This window comes from Neoarius graeffei, chromosome 19 (genome assembly GCF_027579695.1).
Source record: "Neoarius graeffei isolate fNeoGra1 chromosome 19, fNeoGra1.pri, whole genome shotgun sequence".
Lineage (NCBI taxonomy): Eukaryota > Metazoa > Chordata > Actinopteri > Siluriformes > Ariidae > Neoarius > Neoarius graeffei.
The window spans coordinates 52659872-52680287 of record NC_083587.1 but is presented as its reverse complement, the minus strand read 5'-3'; the positions used below and the strand labels follow the sequence as shown (position 1 = coordinate 52680287).

General features: G+C 43.9%; 1 protein-coding gene across 1 annotated transcript in view; it reads left to right on the top strand.

The window, feature by feature from the left end:
- crot (carnitine O-octanoyltransferase) overlaps window positions 1–20416 on the top strand; it is a 41949-nt gene that overhangs the window by 3972 nt on the left and 17561 nt on the right. Inside the window, exons 2-11 of the mRNA XM_060900266.1 lie at window positions 10648–10770; window positions 12467–12591; window positions 13266–13447; window positions 16403–16527; window positions 16955–17063; window positions 17228–17321; window positions 17519–17644; window positions 19858–19959; window positions 20053–20136; window positions 20218–20325. Of these exons, the coding sequence (XP_060756249.1) occupies window positions 10656–10770; window positions 12467–12591; window positions 13266–13447; window positions 16403–16527; window positions 16955–17063; window positions 17228–17321; window positions 17519–17644; window positions 19858–19959; window positions 20053–20136; window positions 20218–20325 (1170 nt within the window). The 5' untranslated portion in view covers window positions 10648–10655. The remainder of the gene's footprint in view (window positions 1–10647; window positions 10771–12466; window positions 12592–13265; window positions 13448–16402; window positions 16528–16954; window positions 17064–17227; window positions 17322–17518; window positions 17645–19857; window positions 19960–20052; window positions 20137–20217; window positions 20326–20416) is intronic.

Genomic DNA, 20416 nt, shown 5'->3' with positions numbered 1-20416 from the left:
TTTCGAATGAAAGACTGGGGTCAATAATCACCCTGAGGTCTTTTACTGCTGCATGTGAAGAAACAGAAAGGCCATCCAGAGTTACTGTGTAATCAGATAACTTACTTCTAGCTGTATGTGGTCCTAGTACAAGTACTTCAGTCATGTCAGAGTTAAGCAGAAGGAAGTTAATAAGCATCCAGTGTCGAATGTCCTTCACACATTCCTCACTTCTATTAAGCTGGTGTCTCTCATCAGGTTTTGCAGAAACATACAACTGTGTGTCATCAGCGTAACAGTGGAAACTAATACAATGTTTATGAATAATATCACCCAGAGGTAACAAAGAAAAAAGCAGTGGACCCAAGACAGAACCTTGTGGAACACCAAACTTTACCTCAGTATGTCAAGAAAAATCACCATTTACATCACCATACTGATAGCGATCAGTTAAATAAGAGCTGAGCCAGGAGAGGGCCGTTCCCTTAACTCCCACAACATTTTCTAGTCTATCCAGAAGAATGGAATGATCAATGGTATCAAATGCTGCACTAAGGTCAAGCAACACAAGCAGCGAGACACAGCCCTGATCAGACGCCAACAGTAGATCGTTTACTACTGCCGCGTTTCCACTACCAACGCGGCTGAGTTGGGCTGAGCCGTGCCATGCTGAGTCGAGCTGAGCGGGGCTGTTGGGGTTGCATTTCAACTACAACCGTGCTGAACCGTGCTGGCTGGAAGTGGGTGGACACATTGGGTGGAGTTAGCGAAAGTGGGTGGACGTCAGGTGATGTCGTTAGGCGGCGCAAACAGTGACATCAGTGACCTTTTAAGCGGTAGTCTCACGACCCGGATAGTAAACAATAAACATGGAGTCGTTAGTGTTGCTGGTCTTGGTGCTGTGGCTTGTTGTCATCGACAATGCCAACAGATACTGGCAAGAGCGTATAGATGAGGCGAGGCGCATAAGGCTTCATAATTCTCGTAATTCGTAATTCTCCTTCTTCCAGGTTTACGGTGTTTACAGATCCCAGCGTGCTTGCGGGGCGTGTGTGGGCGTGTGAGGACACTCCTCCTCACCAATCAGTGCACAGGGGAGTGTCTGCTCACGCCCCTAGCCTCACTCAGCTCGGTTTGGCTCGCCTCAGCCCCACTCCAAAACCGTGCGAGTTTAGGGGGCTGAGAAGGGCTGAAGCGAGCTGAGTCGTGCTGTTCTTAGATAGTCGAAACGCGAGCCGTGTCGGGCTGAAGTGAGCTGAAGTGAGCTGAAAAAGGGTAGTGGAAAAGGGCCATACTTTAACCACAGCTGTCTCTGTGCTCTGATGAGGTCTAACTCCTGACTGATGCATTTCATGGATGTTATTCTTATGTAAATGTGAGCATAACTGCTGTGCCACAGCTTTTTCAAGGATCTTGGAGATAAAGAGGAGGTTTGATATTGGCCGATAATTGGACAGCTGACAGGGATCAAGGTCAGGTTTTGTAATCAGGGGTTTGATGACTGCTAGTTTAAAGGATTTGGGTACATAGCCAATCCTAAGAAAATAATTTATTTTTAGAAGCGGTTCAATCACTTCAGGTATTATCTGTTTGAATAGACGTGTAGGTAAGGGATCTAGTACGCAAGTTGAGGCTTTTGATGCCAAGATTAATGAAAATAATTCAGTTTCTCTAAGGGGAGTAAAACATTCTAATTGCTGATCTGATACAGTTCAAGGTTATAATAGTTTTGGATTTTTCATTATAGTTTAGTTTTGTTTTGACCTTTTTTTTCCTCTAACTTAGTTAATTTTAATTAGTTTTTAGAGCAGGTTTGCTAGTTTTAGTTTTCATTTTTTCTAAATACTTAGTTTTAGTATTAGTTTTTGTTTTTTCATACTTTGGGTTATTTGTCAGGTGCAGGATTCAAAAAGATCAGTAAGTATTGTATAATAAAACTTGACAAAAGATACCTTGTCTCGTCTCGTCTTGTCTTTATCCGGGGCCGGGTCGCGGAGGCAGCAGTCTGAGCATGGAAGCCCAAACTTCCCTCTCTCCAGACACCTCGGCCAGCTCCTCAGGAAGAACACCGAGGCGTTCCCAGGCCAGCCGAGAGACATAGTCCCTCCAGCGTGTCCTGGGTCTTCCCCGGGGCCTCCAGGAGGCATCCGAAAGAGATCCCCGAGCCACCTCAGCTGATTCCTCTCGATGTGGAGGAGCAGCGGCTCTACTCTGAGCTCCTCCCGAGTGACTGTGCTTCTCACCCTATCTCTAAGGGAGCGCCCAGCCACCCTGCGAAGGAAACTCATTTCGGCCGCTTGTATCCACGATCTTGTTCTTTCGGTCATTACCCAAAGCTCATGACCATAGGTGAAAGTCGGAACGTAGATTGACCGGTAAATCAAGAGCTTCGCCTTTTGGCTCAGCTCCTTCTTCACCACGATGGACCGGTAAAGCGACCGCATCACTGCGGAGGCTGCACCGATCCGCCTGTCGACCTCATGCTCTAGCCTTCCCTCACTTGTGAACAAGATCCTGAGATACTTAAACTCCTCCACTTGAGGCAGGACTTCTCCACCAACCTGGTGAGGGCAAGCCACCCTTTTCTGGTCGAGAACCATGGCCTCGGACTTGGAGGTGCTTATTCTTATCCCAGCCGCTTCTCACTCGACTGCAAACCGCCCCAGTGCATGCTGAAGGTCCTGGTTTGAAGAAGCCAACAGGACATCATCATCCGCAAAAAGCAGAGATGAAATCCTGTGGTTCCCAAACAGGATTCCTTCCGGCCCCTGGCTGCGCCTAGAAATTCTGTCCATAAAAATTATGAACAGAACCGGTGACAAAGGGCAGCCCTGCCGGAGTCCAACAGGCACTGGGAACAGGTCTGACTTACTGCCAGCAATGCGAACCAGACTCCTGCTCCGTTCGTACAGGGACCGGACAGCCCTTAGCAAAGAGCCCCAAACCCCATACTCCCAAAGAACCCCCCACAGAATACCACGAGGGACACGGTCGAATGCCTTCTCCAGATCCACAAAGCACATATGGACTGGTTGGGCAAACTCCCATGAACCCTCGAGCACCCTATGAAGGGTATAGAGCTGGTCCAGTGTTCCGCGACCAGGACGAAAACAGCATTGTTCCTCCTGGATCCGAGGTTCGACTATTGGCTGAATTCTCCTCTCCAGTACCCTGGAGTAAACCTTCCCGGGAAGGCTGAGAAGTGTGATTCCCCTATAATTGGAGCACACTCTCCGGTCCCCTTTCTTAAAAAGAGGGACCACCACCCGAGTCTGCCACTCCAGAGGCATTGTCCCCAACCGCCACGCAATGCTGCAGAGGCGTGTCAGCCAAGACAGCCCCACAACATCCAGAGACTTGAGATACTCGGGGTGGATCTCATCCACCCCCGGTGCCTTGCCACCAAGGAGCTTGAAAACCACCTCAGTGACTTCGGCTTGGGTAATGGACGAGTCCACCTGTGAGTCATCAGCCTCCGCTTCCTCAATGGAAGACGTGACGGTGGGATTGAGGAGATCCTCGAAGTATTCCTTCCACTGCCCAACAATGTCCCCAGTCGAGGTCAACAGCTCCCCACCCGCACTGTAAACAGTGTTAGCAGAGTACTGCTTCCCCCTCCTGAGGCGCCGGACAGTTTGCCAGAATTTCTTCAAGGCCGACTGATAGTCCTCCTCCATGGCCTCGCCGAACTCCTCCCAGTTCCAAGTTTTTGCCTCTGCAACTGCCCGAGCTGCGGCACGCCTGGCCTGCCGATACCCATCAGCTGCCTCCGGAGTCCCAGAGGCAAACATGGCCCGATAGGACTCCTTCAGCTTGACAGCGTCCCTTACTTCCGGTGTCCACTACCGGGTTTGGGGATTCCCGCCACGACAGGCACCGGAGACCTTGCGGCCACAGCTCCGAACAGCTGCGTCTACAATGGAGGCAGAGAACATGGTCCACTCAGACTCGATGTCCCCTGCCTCCCTCAGAAGCTGGGAGAAGCTCTCCCGGAGGTGGGAGTTAAAGACCTCCCCAACAGAGTGCTCGGCCAGACGTTCCCAGCAGACCCTCACCATACGTTTGGGCCTGCCAGGTCTGTCCGGCTTCCTCCTCCGCCAGCGGATCCAACTCGCCACCAGGTGGTGATCAGTTGACAGCTCAGCCCCTCTCTTCACCCGAGTGTCCAAGACATAGGGCCGGAGATCAGATGAAACGACTACAAAGTCGATCATCGACCTCTGACCTAAGGTGTCCTGGTGCCACGTGCACTTATGGACACCCCTATGCTCGAACATGGTGTTCGTTATGGACAAACCGTGACTAGCACAGAAGTCCAATAACAAAACACCACTCGGGTTCAGATCGGGGAGGCCGTTCCTCCCAATTATGCCCCTCCAGGTGTCACTGTCGTCACCCACGTGAGCGTTGAAGTCCCCCAGTAGAACAATGGAGTCCCCAGTCTGAGCACCTCTGAGTACTTCTCCCAGGGACTCCAAGAAGGCTAGATACTCTATACTGCTATTCGGCCCGTAGGCACAAACGACAGCAAGAGCCCTCTCCCTGACCCGAAGGCGCAGAGAGGCGACCCTCTCGTTCACTGGGGTAAACTCCAACACATGGTGGCTGAGCTGGGGAGCTATAAGCAAGCCCACACCAGTCCGCCGCCGCCCACCATGGGCGACTCCAGAGAAGTGGAGAGTCCAGCCCCTCTCGAGGAGCTGGGTTCCGGAGCCCAAGCTGTGCGTGGAGGTGAGCCCGACTATCTCTAGCCGGTACCTCTCAACCTCCCGCACAAGCTCAGGTTCTTTCCCCCCCAGCGAAGTGACATTCCATGTCCCAACAGCTAGCCACTGTGTTCGGGGATCAGGTCATTGAGGCCCCTGCCTTCGACTGCTGCCTAATGCACACTGCACCAGCCCCCTACGGCTACCTCTGTGGGTGGTAAACCCACAGGAGGTCGGGCCCACGTCACCGCTTCAGGCTGAGCCCGGCCGGGCCCCGTGGGCAAAGGCCCAGCCACCAAGCGCTCGCATACAAGCCCCAACCCCGGGCCTGGCTCCAGGGTGGGGCCCCGGCTGCGCCATACTGGGTGATGTCACGGTCCTTGATTTTATCCATAAGGGTTTTGGTGAACTGCTCTTGGTCTGGCCTGTCACCTCGGACCTGTCTGCCTTGGGAGACCCTAACAGGGGCGTAATGCCCCCGACAACATAGCTCCTAGGATCATTCAAGCACACAAACCCCTCCACCACAATAAGGTGGCAGTTCTAGGAGGGGACAAAAGATACCATTTAAAAAAAAATATATATATATTCAGTTACTTTTGAACAACCAACCATCCACCACAACCATAACAGTCTACAAGATAGCAGATAACAGTTTAATAAAAAGTTATGAATTAGGACTTTGTCTGTATTGCCCTAAATTTGTTTCCACGGGATAACACATTTAATATTGCATCTTTGTAACGAATCTCAATATTAGATAATGAAATCATGACAACAATAACTATGTCAATGTGACAGTTGTACATTTTATTTTTTAGGAGATGTATACCATTTGGGATGGACATTTTAGATTTTGAATAGGAGTGAGTAAATGACAGCAAGTAAATTTATTTTCCTCTCTTTATTTGAACTCTCATTATCTCATTATCTCTAGCTGCTTTATCCTTCTACAGGGTCGCAGGCAAGCTGGAGCCTATCCCAGCTGACTACGGGCGAAAGGCGGGGTACACCCTGGACAAGTCGCCAGGTCATCACAGGGCTGACACATAGACACAGACAACCATTCACACTCGCATTCACACCTACGGTCAATTTAGAGTCACCAGTTAACCTAACCTGCATGTCTTTGGACTGTGGGGGAAACCGGAGCACCCGGAGGAAACCCACGCGGACACGGGGAGAACATGCAAACTCCATATTTGAAGTCTGTGGAGTTAATATCAATTAAAGCTTACAATGCTGGTTATATCGTTGTGATATATATCAATAGGACTAATGTATTTGGCACTGTAACCTCACTCACCGAGGTCTCCAGTCTCTCTCATCCTCCTCGTGTGTCTCCTCCGACTCTGATTCGATCCACAATTCATCCAGACCATCTCCAGCACCTCCTGGCTGAGGCCGTGAACCATCTGTGGACTCCTCACTTTGTTCTTGGCCTCTGTCCCTAAGCAGTCACACAGCTTTGATGATGTATGAGCTGTTATCTGTCACAATGAGCAGCACCTTGTCTTCTCCTATACCCCATGCATCCAATGTCTTATCAATGCAGCGAGCAATGGTCTCTCCAGTGTGTGGGTGCTCGATTCGGTGCAGGTTAAGCAGAGCATGGTAAACCTGGCCTCTGGGTGGATGATGATAACATGCTGACACACCCATGAAAGACGCTGTTAATCCTCTCTTGCTCCAACCGTCTACACAGAGGGTCAGCTTCCTCACGTCCTTTATGATCTCTTTCAATTTGTGCTTTGCCTCATCCATCTTGGCTCCAATAAGATTATTCATTCTTGCAGCACCGGGTGATTTGAATTTTGGTTCGAGAGAAAAGTTGAACTTTTTGAAACCAATTGAGTCACATAGTCGTGTAGACATCCCAGTCTCAATGAACATATTTACCAGTGCATCCTCCTGCTTGTGGTGTTCCTGCGTATTTACTAACCAGCAGCTGTTTGGTCGTCGGTCCATTATGGTTGTCTCCTCCTTCCCGATGCTACTTGGCCGTGATGTTGCTTGTCTTTCAGGGGAGCTAATCAGAGAGGCTACTTGGTCAAGGTACTCGCGATTAGCCATCTTATGCGAGCTTCTCAAATGGACTTTAAGATTTGTGGGGGGGTTTCCCTTGAGAAGTATCCCACAAATTCTGTCACCTGTTTCTACAATGCACTTGCTCTTACAGTATCTGTCTCTCTGTTGTAGTCAAAAAAATTCCATATAGGACTCTGCTGCTTTCTCCCAACTTTAGTCATCGCCATTTTGCCAGGTAATGCGGTGAGCACAAGCCGACTGAACAAAAAGTGATAGACTGTGAGGTGCCGTACGGTGCCGCTAGCTCACGTAAAATTGCTAGAGCGAAATAAATCTATTTCATATTGATCCAAAAGGCTTATAAAGACGAAAACGAAGGACATTTTATCTATAATTTCAGTACATTTTAGTTAGTTTTGTAAACGCACAATACAGTTTCAGTTAGTTATCGTTTTTTCTTTTAATTTTCGTTATTTATTTATTTCAGTTAACGAAAATGTTTTTTCAATTTTAGTTTTCATTATTTCGTTCGTTTTCGTTGACGATAATAACCTTGATACAGTTATATTGTTAATTACAGGGTCACTTAAATTAGTAGTTTGAATTTTTTTTGTCGGATATTTTCAATTTTGTCATTAAAAAAATTCATGAAGTCGTTGCTATTACATACTGCAGGTGTGCATGTGTCTATAATGGACTTATTCCTGGTTAATTTTGCTACAGTATTAAATAGGAATCTAGGATTATTTGTGTTATCTTCTATTAGGGAGGAGAGATATGTTGATCTCGCAGCACTAAGAGCTTTTCTATATTTCAGGAAGCTCTCCTACGCTAATTTGAATGCTACCAATTTTGTTTGACGCCATTTACGTTCCAATTTTCGAGTGGTCTGTTTTAAAGTGCGAGTGTCATCATTATACCAGGGTGCTAATTTTTTTTCTCTCTGATAATTTTCCTTTTAAGAGGAGCTACATTATCTAAAGTATGGCGGAACGTTGACTCTAAGCATTCAGTTGCCTGATCAAGTTCTGCAGGGGTTGAGAGTGACCCAAAGTTGATAACTCTGGGAGATCATTTATAAAGCTCTGTGCAATAGTTGACATGAATGTACGTTTAATACAGTAGCATGGTGAGGTGCATATATTATTACTCAGACATAGTTTGAATGAGATGAGATAATGATCTGAGATAACTTCAGACTGTGGGAATGTGATTTATATTTTCTACGTTTAACCCGAATGTTAGATCGAGGGTGTGACCACCATTATGGGTCGGTCCTATGACATTCTGATTAACCCCTACTGAATCTAAAATGGACACAAACGCTGTTTTTAAAGGGTCTTCTGGGTTATCGAAGTGAATATTAAAATCTCCGACAACTAAAGCTTTGTCTAAGGAAATAACCAGATCTGAGAGAAAATCTGCAAATTCAGAAAGAAACTCAGAATATGGCCCTGGGGGCCTGTAAATAATAAGTAACTGAATTAACTGGGTAGACTTATTTTTCGAAGCTACATACATTTATATGAGTATGAAGAACTTCAAATGTATTAAATTTATAACCAGGTTTTTGTGTTACACCTAGATGATCATTATAAATAACTGCGACGCCTCCTCTGCCAGTTAGACGAGGCTGGTGCATATAACTGTATCCAGGAGGACTCGCTTCATTTAATCCTATATATTCATTTGGCTTAATCCATCTTTCAGTTAAACAAAGTACATTAAACTCCTGATCAGTCATAAGTTCATTAACCATTAGTGCTTTAGATATAAGAGATCTAATATTTAATAGCCCCACCTTTAGATCAAAGGTGCTGGCAGCGGCTGTACAGTCAGTATGATCTAATTTTATATTGATTAGGTTACTGGAACAAATTCTGAGTATTTTTACTTTTTTGTTTAGCTCGAGGAACAGACACAGTGACCCTGAGTGACGACTCTGTGCAGCTAGCAGACAGTCTGTTTAGCCTGTTTATCTGCTCCCTGGCCTTGGTTCTGGATTGTCAGAAGTTAACTAGGCTTGTTCTGAGACTATGACCCTATGCTGCAAGAAATGAGAGCAGCACCTTCCCGAGTGGGATGGATACCATCCCGCCCTAACAGGCCAGCAGTGCCCTCAAAATTAGCCCAATTGTCTATAAAGCCCACGCTGTTTTCAGAGCACCACCTGGACAACCAGCAGTTCAGCGACCATAACCTGCTGTAAGCTACATTGCCACACCGCATTGAAATGGGGCCAGAGCATACTACAGCATCGGACATCACCTTCGCTAATTTAAACATCTCTACAAAGTTACTCTTAGTAACCTCAGACTGACGAAGGCGTATATCATTAGCTCCTGCATGGATAACTATCTTTGAGAACCTGTGCTTGCCTAGGACCCTAAGATTACCTGCTATGCCTGGCGCCCTGGCTCCCGGTATACACCTGACTAAAGCTGCTGGTGCCCCTAAAGGCTGAGCTAATTTCATGTGCTGTATGATAGAGTCCCCTATAACCAGAGCTCTTTCAGGTTTCTCAGTGGGTACATCACCTGTTCGACACTTGAAGCGGAGAGGAGTGGTGCTCCTGTGGGCGAGCCTCAGCGGTAGCTTTGGCTCTACGCTTGTGCCGCTGAGTCATCACCCGTTCGCCCCGCTGTAAGGGCTCTAATGCCGGAGTTAGGGGATTACTAACTCCACCTAGGGCATCCAGACTTTCCTCTACAGAAACTACACTGTTCTCATTCTCACTGGGCTTCTCTAAAGCCTGGATATGCGCTTCTAAAACTGCAATCTTCTCCATCAGAGAGCTAACTAATCTGCACTTTTCACAAATAAAGCTGTCACTAGCGACGGAGGAAGAATGACTAAACATCCTGCACTCAGCACACTGAACAAGCTGAAGGTGTGCCATAATGAAAAGATTCACGTACCTTAATCGAAGATCTGTTGATATTAAAGCAGATCCGATGTGGATGGCCTCCGCGTGTGGTCTTTACGCAGGAGGAGAAAAAGGAAAGCTTCTAGTCTTGGCGTCCTTCCGAAAGAAAAAAAAAAACAGGAAAAGGAAAGCGAAAGTACAATAAAAAATGAAGAGGATGCTGGAAAATTATTTGTAGAAAAAATTAAAAAAAAAAAGATTAGTGATTAATGCCAACACTTGCGGAAAAAAGACTCGTCGCAAACAACTTGGAAACCAGGAAGTGCATAGCACAGAATGTGTATGCGCCAACTCGACTCCAATTAGCATAACTATAGAACTGTCACACACCAAGATGGCGACGCATGGAAAACATCATGACACTTCATCGACCTCGGAGAGTTTTGAGTCACAGGGATGTAATTTGTGGTTGACATTTGCAAATGGATCCGTGAAACAAAAGATGAATATATATTTTGTCTGTTACTGCTTTTGTGTTATCATTTCTTTCTCTGTAAGATCAAAACATTAGATGTATAACTCCATACTTGCTACCGTGGAGTCGAGTCTGTGCATTCTATGGCTAAGATAGCTAAGTGCTAGCTAGAATGATTTAGTTATATGTCCAGAAAAATTACACGACATCTAACCTTGCTCTATCTTGCAGTTGCACTCACTAGGCAGGCTTTCCTTTTCTTTTCCATTGGCTTTTAGCTGGAGGGAGAGCAGAGTCTGTCATGTTTGCTCACGCCAACTTGTTTTGGTTAAAAGTTGGTCAAACACGCCCCACGGTGGTCATGTGGTATTGCTTCGGTAATCTCCGGAATCGTAAAATGTGGGACAATTTTTATCCTGGCAAAACATTTTACACACAGGATACATGATGTGTGGGGCAGTGAAACATCTCGAAACTCCAACAGCTACAGAACATTTTGCCCAGAATTCAACTTTGCAGTCAGAACCTTTCACGTATTTTCTAAAATGTCGTATATTTGTAAGTGATGTCAACTGCTTTTCTGTGTATTAAAGGGATAATAATGGATAATCAGGCATTTGAATCCGTGGCCGAGCGAACTTTCCAGTATCAGTCCACGCTGCCACCTCTGCCTGTGCCGTCCCTGGAGGAAAGTCTCAATAAATACCTGGACGCAGGTAGGATGAGCTGAGTGGAGTGGTTCTGTGTGGTTTTTTTTTTTTTCCAATTTGAGTTTTTAATGTTTTGCTTCTTTGTGTGGACTTGTTTTATTTGTCTGGTTAAACCTTTCAGGCATTGTTTCATGTGAATTGTGTCATCCTCGTAGTTGAGGGTCAGCGATCCAGGAAGCCATCGACTAGCTTCCATGAATTCTCTTGGGTGATTTTATAGAACACCAGAGGGACTCAAACTCTCATATGGTGGTACACATATGGGCAATTTAGAGTAGCCAGTTGAACTAATCTGCATTTATTTGGACTTTGGGAGGAGGCCAGAGAACATGCAAACTCCACACAGAAAGGCCCCAGTCAGCTGCTGGGCTTGAACCCAGAACCTTCCTGCTTTGAGGCGACAGTGCTAACCACTGCAAATGATGAAATGATAGTTTTCACCAAAACTGACTTTCTTCCTATAACATACTTTCTTTGACGTGTCTATTTTAAGAAAATATTTCACTGAAACAATTCCAAAATATTTTTATTTTATTTTATTTTATCAACTTTTCGACAGAGATTATATCTGGTAGATAAGGAGCCATTTTAAGTGAAGCAGCTGTAAAACAGCTGTCAGCTATGAACAGATAAACATGAGTATTAAAAATAGCTTCATGGTCATGTTTATTTTATTTTTTTTATATGTTAAATTACATGCAAATTAAAAGAAAGAAAACTAGATAGAGACTGTGACTAAAGTCAGTGATTTGCGCTAGCTGTTAGAAACAGAGATGTCTGGTCACCGTACCGTATAGGTCTGGAACAGTAAGCGAGAGAGAATGACTACGCTTAGTGAGGAAAAGTTGCGCCCTGCCACCATGAACAAAATAAAAAAAAATGAAAAAAAAATCATGAAAATTGACAGTTGTAAGTGATTGAAAGAAAAAAAATCCCATTTTTCATGGATCATTCCAGATCAGCACCAAAAGTCATAGCAACGTAATTCAGCCCCAGAGGTATTCTTCATGTGAAATTTGGTGATGATTGGTTGAAAACTGGGGGAGAAATAGTGTCCTAAAATGTTAGGAGTAATAATAAGAAGAAAGTAGAAAGATCCTGAGTGAGAGTACCAATTTGTGCCAGCACTGCTAGCGCAAGTTAATAATGCAGCTTGGATAAGTATTCAACCCCTTCAGACTAATACTTGGTAGAACCATCTTTTGCTGGAGTAACAGCCTGGGTTTATAACCCTCACTCTGTTGGGGTAAGTTCCTCCCAGCATTTCACACTGTCTGGGAGTGATTTTTCACCCATTCTTCCAGGCAGATTTGCAGATTAGTTCGATGTAGTTTTTTGACTGCAGTTTTCAAAAAAAGCGCCACCCAGTCTTTGGATTGCATTGAGATCTGGACTTTGACTGGCCACTGGAGAACTTTGCTTTCTCCAGTGCTTGAAAGGTGAAATTTCTTCCAAGCTTTAGGTTCTAATCTCTCTTCAATTTTGACAAGAAGCCCAGGTGCCCAGGTTTTGAGGATAAAAAGCATCCGCAGTAGCTTCATTTTCATAAAAATATGAACATTGGAGTAAAATTGCAGCTGCATGTGGAGTCCATGGGGAAGTTTGTTTGCATGGCTGTTTGGCAAAAATGAAATGCACAAATCATGTTTTGTTTTGTTTTTTTTCCTCTCTCTTTTCATTGTATATTTGATTTTTTTTCCAGTGAAGCCATTTGCTTCGGAGCATGAGTTTCACAACACAGCAGCCATCGTGAAGTGTTTTGCTGAGGGAATTGGGCAGCATCTTCACCAACGACTCCTCCAACGAGCCAAAAGCAGGCGCAACTGGGTAACACTGATCTATCAGCATTTACGTTAAATCATTGCCTCTCTTTTTCATTTGAATGACATGATGCTCTGATATTTAACATTTATTCTACAAAATTGAGTCATGAGCTGATAGCTGATAGCCGTAGTACTGAGTTGGCTATAAGCCATGTACAATGAGATTGAGTGGAATAACTGTTTGTTTTATTCTATCCACATTCACTGGATTTTGAGAAACAGAGCATTTTTTTTTTTAATTTTTGCAAATTTGATAAATAAATAACTTTGTACAAAACGTCCAACAAAATCATTTCTGGCGAAATGACGGGAGCAATTTGTGAAAAATGCGATAATAATAATTCTTGGGGGGGGGGGGGGGGTATCAGTTCTTACCAGCAAATACTTTTCATTCCTTATTTTGTTGCCCTTTTTTGTGGTTTTGTTTTCGAGTAGTTTTTATTTCGTCCTCGGTTGCTTCAGAAACGTGTGCCGCCATTTTGTTTTTCTCTACTCACGGTATATGAGCTGATATCCTAGTAGCAGAGTAGCCAATCAGAGCGCACAATTGCTCATATCCAGTGAATGTGGATAGAATAATAATCTGGTATGTCTGCACGGTTCTATTAAATGAAATTAAACCCAGTCGTGAATTTGTAAGAGAGTTTTCCAGTAAAAAGCTTCGTGCTGTTTGTTTAGCTGGAGGATTGGTGGTTGGACACGGCATATTTGGAATCTCGAATACCGTCCCAGCTCAATGTGAACTTCGGCGGTCCAGGGCCGTACTTGGAGCACTTGTGGCCGGCGTGTGACGGAACCCAGTTGGAGAGGACCAGTTTGGCAACGTGGCTCACACTTCAGTACTGGGACCTCATTCGCACGTGAGCATCACTTAGTATACACTTTCACTGCAAATGAAAATGCAGTCAGGAAAACACAGAAACCCCCCCAAAAACAAACAGGTTGCTGAAGTTACATCTATTTTTCTGCTTAAACTTTTACTTTACAAAGATTTCAGACTTTTATATCTTCCAGGAAGTGTTATTTTTGATACTTTCAAACACGGATGCTTGGGCCGGGAACATTTGACTGAAAATGCCAAATATTTTGGTCAAATTCTCCAGCATGTGAGGATGAAACTGAATTAAACCTGCTATACAAAGTCCAACTGATCAACCATCACTGGCACAACACACTCGCCACAAACACTCTTGACCCATCACCCACTCCTGCAGAAATATGGCTTCCCTCCATTATTATCTGTAGGTGTATCGGCCTGAAATACTTTCTCATAAACTTAGTTGGTTCCAAAATATTGTATAAACACGCAAATACTGTTTAAACTGTTTGTTGTTTCTTTGTTTTGTGATCGTTGGACTGTTTAGAGATACTGCACACTTAAATGTGTTTTTGAGCTGTAGGCTAAATGATTTAACTGTACTGTCATGAAATGATATTAATATTAACAAAACGGGGGGCGTCGTGGCTCAGGTGGATAAGGCGCCATACCATAAATCCAGGGACCCGGGTTCGATTCCGGCCTGAGGTCATTTCCCGATTCCTCCCCGTCTCTCTCTCCCGCTCATTTCCTGTCTCTACACTGTCCTATCCAGTAAAGGTGAAAAAAGCCCAAAAAAACCAAAAAAACTTAATATTAACAAAACGACTCTTTCTTTTTATAAAAATCAGCATTTTATGGGCTGAAAATGGCTCGAAACACCATCTACTGATTCAAATCATCTTGAACCTTGCAAGGCCGATGCTCACATGGAGTTGACCGTTTGGTACTCCTACATCATGAAATGTTTTATTTAAAAAAAAAAATATATATATATATATATATATATATATATATAATTTATTTAATGGGTGGCACGGAGGTGTAGTGGTTAGCGCTGTCGCCTCACAGCAAGAAGGTCCGGGTTCGAGCCCCGTGGCCGGCGAGGGCCTTTCTGTGCGGAGTTTGCATGTTCTCCCCGTGTCCGCGTGGGTTTCCTCCGGGTGCTCCGGTTTCCCCCACAGTCCAAAGACATGCAGGTTAGGTTAACTGGTGACTCTAAATTGACCGTAGGTGTGAGTGTGAATGGTTCTGTGTCTATGTGTCAGCCCTGTGATGACCTGGCGACTTGTCCAGGGTGTACCCTGCCTTTCGCCCGTAGTCAGCTGGGATAGGCTCCAGCCTGCCTGCGACCCTGTAGAACAGGATAAAGCAGCTAGAGATAATGAGATGAGATGTAATTTAATGGTCTCTAATCAGAGGTGGGCGGAGTATTAATTAAGCGTATTTGATGCAACGCAGACGCAATGTTACATTCTGACAGATTAATCTGTTATCATACAGATACTTGTGTTCTGACCTCGTGTATTTGCTGAGTGTTTATTACTGTGTGTCAGTGGCGGCTGCTGGTTTTTAAAACGGGAAGCCCATTTTACGCATTCATCGTAAAACCTGTAGGCCGGATATCAAAGCATAGAAAGGTGTGCCCCATTAGCATAGTGAACTAGACAACCCTACCTAGTGGCAGAAAGTATTTTTGCTTGTACATTTCATGTTATAGTCTGGCTTGCCAGGCTAGTGCCTCATATCCTTAATCAAAAATATCAAACATCCAAAAATCACTGGCTATTCAACGAAGAGCCTTGAACATCATACCCTGATATGCAACACAGAGTCTTTAACACAACACCCAGCTGTGCAACACATCCTTGAACATCTTCTGCAACACAGTCTGGAAATTCATAACCAGGTAGGCTATGCAACACACAGAACCTTGAATATTATACCCAGGTATAACCTATAACACAGAGCCCACCATTCTCTTAACATTACTGAACAATATACACACTTCAGATTCATGAACATGAACACTATTTATACACAAATTCTGCCCTCCGCTCCTTTTCCAGAAAATGGTCTGTGACCCTGTCATACCAGCTGGTTGTGCTTTCCAGAGACTTCACCAATTTCTGTTAGCAGCTAGCACTGCAGATCCCAATAAGGCTCAAGCTAGCCTACAACCAGATTGAACTACAAATGAAATAAACGAGTGAATTCACGAATGCTCAAACTGATAGGATGAAAGTTAACGGAGCACAACGAGTAATATTTACATTTATTTACAGAGTAATGTACAGAGACATCAATGAGAAGAACCGTTTATATGAAAAGAAATTCGGACAGCACTTTGGCACACGACTACACTTTCTCGACATCCGCTAGGGACTGACTGATCATACTTCCGTGTTCCTTGCCAAAGTACCACCCTCCTCATGTCTTTCAAACACTACCTCCAATAATCCTTTATCAGCCCGGCTTCTTGTCCCTCCCACTGTCTCGTTTAGTCCCAGAGAAGCCCGGCTTCCCTGGAAGTGACGATTTTGTTGATTTTAACCAATAACAACTAGCCGAAATTGGCTGTTCAGAGCCGTCTCGTAGACTGCAACGGATACCCGGCTGCCAGTCAGTGTTGCCAGATACTGCTGACGTTTTCCATCCCAAAATATGTTCAAAACCCGCCAAAATGCACTTAAAACCGCCCAATCTGGCAACACTGCTGCCAGTCCATAGAGCCCATTGAAATAAGAAAGGTTACAGCCTGGCAGCAAAGGTGATTCTCGTAGCGAACTGCAAGTTCATCAGACATCACTCAAATAAGTTACAGGATAGTTATGAACATAAATACAATCTTGGGCATATATTATGTTATGCAAGTTATTGTTTTAATGAGAATTCAACGTCGTAGACGCTGCAGTTTGGGGAGAGAATTTTAGGGGAAGCTCGGCTTCCCTTGTTGTCTCTGAGAAATCGCCCCTGCTGTGTGTGTGTTCCTGTTCAGGGAGAAGTTGGCCGTCCATAAAGCAGGTAACACGATCTTTGACATGGATCAGTTCTGCATGATCTTCTGTACCTGCAAAGTCCCTGGGATTAAGAAGGACAGCATTCTGAACTACTTCAGGACAGGTGGGTGTGGCTGTTCAGAAGTTACACATACAGGAATGAATTGGAGTACAACTCAGTTATGTGCTATTCTGACTTTGAACTTAAACACAGATTTCTGATTCAGTGTTGGCTCGGTATAGGCCAGCGGCGCTGTTGTGTGTATTTGCAGCCCAAAAAAAAAAACACACACAAAAAAAAACAATGAAATGTGATTGGAGCCCAGTGTTAAATCCATAAATACGATTCTACTAATTACTTAATAATTTTGTCTGTTTAAAATCCAGGAAATGTTTTGGGTTTTTTTCCCTCCTTTTCTCTCCACAGTGGAGATTGGAGGAGAAACATCTTAATCTGAGATACTGCTTATCTCAAAGGACTGAACTACGTGTATGTGTGCGTGTGTGCATGGTGAAAGGTAAAAGATGTGCAGTATGATCTCTGTGTTTAGAAGGCGAAGGCTCGTGTCCCTCTCACCTCATCGTGATGTGTCGTGGGAGAATCTTCACTTTCGACGCTGTCTGTGACGGACGCCTCCTCACTCCTCCTGAATTACTGAGGTGTGGTTGTTTTTTTTTGTCTTTCATTTTGTCTCATGATGACATTTTATTCAGTGTGTCAGTAAGATGTTTACATATTTCACACTGCTTTCATTAAGTGTGTTGGGGTAAGGAATAATTACAGTCATGTTATGAAATGGTGTTTGTGTGTGTGGTGATTTTAGGCAGCTGACCTACATTAAAGAGAGCTGCGATGGAGAGATCTGGGGTGACGGAGTGGCTGCTTTGACCACTGAAGAGAGGACGAAATGGGCTCAGGTCCGAACCAAGATTGCTCTAAATCTCTAAACCAATCAACTTGTACTATAACGCAGTCTCATCATAGAGCACGTGACATACAGTTTATACAGCATAGTGTTTAGTAAAATAACCACAGAGTCAGAACTGAAGAATCTGAGAATCACTTCCTGTCGCCTCAAACACACTGCAGCTCCTCGATTTGTGTTCTTCTCCAGGCACGGGAGCATCTGATCTCAATCGATCCGGTCAATAAGACCATACTGGAGACCATCCAGAGCTCACTGTTTGTTCTCATACTGGACGATGCCAAGCCATATTCCACCCCGTGGAATTACACTGCGGTAACACCACACACCCACACCCACCATACGAGTCGGTACAAAAACATTTTAGAGTCCAAACGTTCGTTTTTTTTTCCAGCAGAAAATTAAATGTTACAGGAAAAAAAGTTTGTATCTGAGCAGCGTATTCCATAAGAGAGCACTTTTCAGATTAAAAAAGAAAACATAATGAAGGCTACTGGGTTTTGGGGCAAAATGAAGAAGCGAGTGTGACAAAGTGTCCAGAAGAACTGGGGCTGGTTCTGTAAGATGCTCAGTAAAACCTACAGCTCATTTCCGCATAAAACTGCACTCACTGGACCTCAGACTACTATTTCTTTTTTTCTTTAAGCAAAGGGTCGTCTCACACCAAATACTGACTTTGTTTCATTTATTATGGCTTACTGATTACTGGGTGTTGTTTTTTTTTTTTAAGTGTTGAAACATTTCATTTAATTATTTTTAAGCCATTTTTGGTGTCCAGCATTTCTTTACATGTGCCTAAGACTTTTGCACAGGACTCTGTGTGTGTGTGTGTGTATATATATATATATATATATATATATATATATATATATATATATATATATAAAACATACACACACAGGTCCATAAATATTTGGACAGAGACATTTTTCTAATTTTGGTTCTGTACATTACCACAATGAATTGTGAACAAAATTCAGATGCAGTTGAAGTTCAGACTTTCAGCTTTAATTCAGTGGGTTGAACAAAATGATTGCATAAAAATGTGAGGAACTAAAGCATTTTTTAAACACAATCCCTTCATTTCAGGGGCTCAAAAGTGATTGGACAAATTAAATTGTAAATAAAATGTTCATTTCTAATACTTGGTTGAAAACCCTTTGTTGGCAATGACTGCCTGAAGTCTTGAACTCATGGACATCACCAGACGCTGTGTTTCCTCCTTTTTAATGCTCTGCCAGGCCTTTACTGCAGCGGTTTTCAGTTGCTGTTTGTTTGTGGGCCTTTCTGTCTGAAGTTTAGTCTTTAACAAGTGAAATGCATGCTCAATTGGGTTGAGATCAGGTGACTGACTTGGCCATTCAAGAATATTCCACTTCTTTGCTTTAATAAACTCCTGGGTTGCTTTGGCTTTATGTTTTGGGTCATTGTCCATCTGTATTATGAAACGCCGACCAATAGGTTTGGCTGGATTTGAGCACACAGCATGTCTCCGAATACCTCAGAATTCATCCGGCTGCTTCTGTCCTGTGTCACATCATCAATAAACACTAGTGACCCAGTGCCACTGGCAGCCATGCATGCCCAAGCCGTCACACTGCCTCTGCCGTGTTTTACAGATGATGCGGTATGCTTTGGATCATGAGCTGTACCACGCCTTCACCATACTTTTTTCTTTCCATCATTCTGGTAGAGGGTGATCTTGGTTTCATCTGTCCAAAGAATGTTCTTCCAGAACTGTGCTGGCTTTTTTTTATATGCTTTTTTAGCAAAGTCCAATCTAGCCTTTTTATTCTTGAGGCTTATGAGTGGCTTGCACCATGCAGTGAACCCTCTGTATTTACTTTCATGCAGTCTTCTCTTTATGGTAGATTTGGATATTGATGCGCCTACCTCCTGGAGAGTGTTGTTCATTTGGTTGGCTGTTGTGAAGGGGTTTCTCTTCACCATGAAAATTATTCTGCGATCATCCACCACTGTTATCTTCTGTGTGTCCCCAGGTCTTTTTGCATTGATGAGTTCACCAGTGCTTTCTTTCTTTCTTTCTCAGGATGTACCAAACTGTAGATTTTGCCACTCCTAATATTGTAGCAATTTCTCAGATGTTTTTTCTCCTGTTTTCGCAGCTTAAGGATGGCTTGTTTCACCTGCATGGAGAGCTCCTTTGACCGCATGTTTTCTTCACAGCAAAATCTTCCAAATGCAAGCACCACACCTCAAATCAACTCCAGGCCTTTTATCTGCTTAATTGAGAATAACATAACGAAGGAATTGCCTACACCTGCCCATGAAATAGCCTTTGACTCAATTGTCCAATTACTTTTGGTCTCTTTAAAAACAGGGTGGCACATGTTAAGGAGCTGAAACTCCTAAACCCTTCATCCAGTTTTAATGTGGATACCCTCAAATGAAAGCTGAAAGTCTGGACTTTATGTCCATGTCCATTATATAACTAGGTAAAAAAAAGAAAATTTGTGTCAGTGTCCAAATATATATGGACATATATAATTTTATTTTAATCTACATAGATGACCCTGTTGGCTCTGACAGGAGACCCCACTCTCCGCTGGGGTGATAAATCCTACAACTTTATCTGCTTCGCTGACGGCACCTTCGCCTCAAACTGTGACGTAACTCCAGCCTCATCTTCCTTCTCATTCTCACAATTATTCATCCAAATTTTTTATATACATTTCTGATTATTGTTCATGTGTTTATTATAGCACGCACCTTATGATGCCATGGTGTTGGTGTCGCTGTGTTACTACATGGATCAAAAAGTGAAGGCCGTCGGTGGAAAATGGAAGGTAAGGAGACGTAGTGTGTGCTTGGAGTGTGTGCTGTGTGTTTTGTATGGTTGTGTGTTAACCTCACTATGTTGTGTACAGGGTACGGATGTGGTACGAGACCTTCCTGATCCAGAAGAGCTTGTGTTTACTGTCGATGAAAAAGTCAGAAGAGACATTACACTGGCTAAAGAGCAATACAGCAAAAGTGTGAGAGAGACACACACACACACACACAGAGACCCCCTAACACTAGTATGTACTACTATCACTGAAGAGCAAGCACAGTGTGGCATGGCAG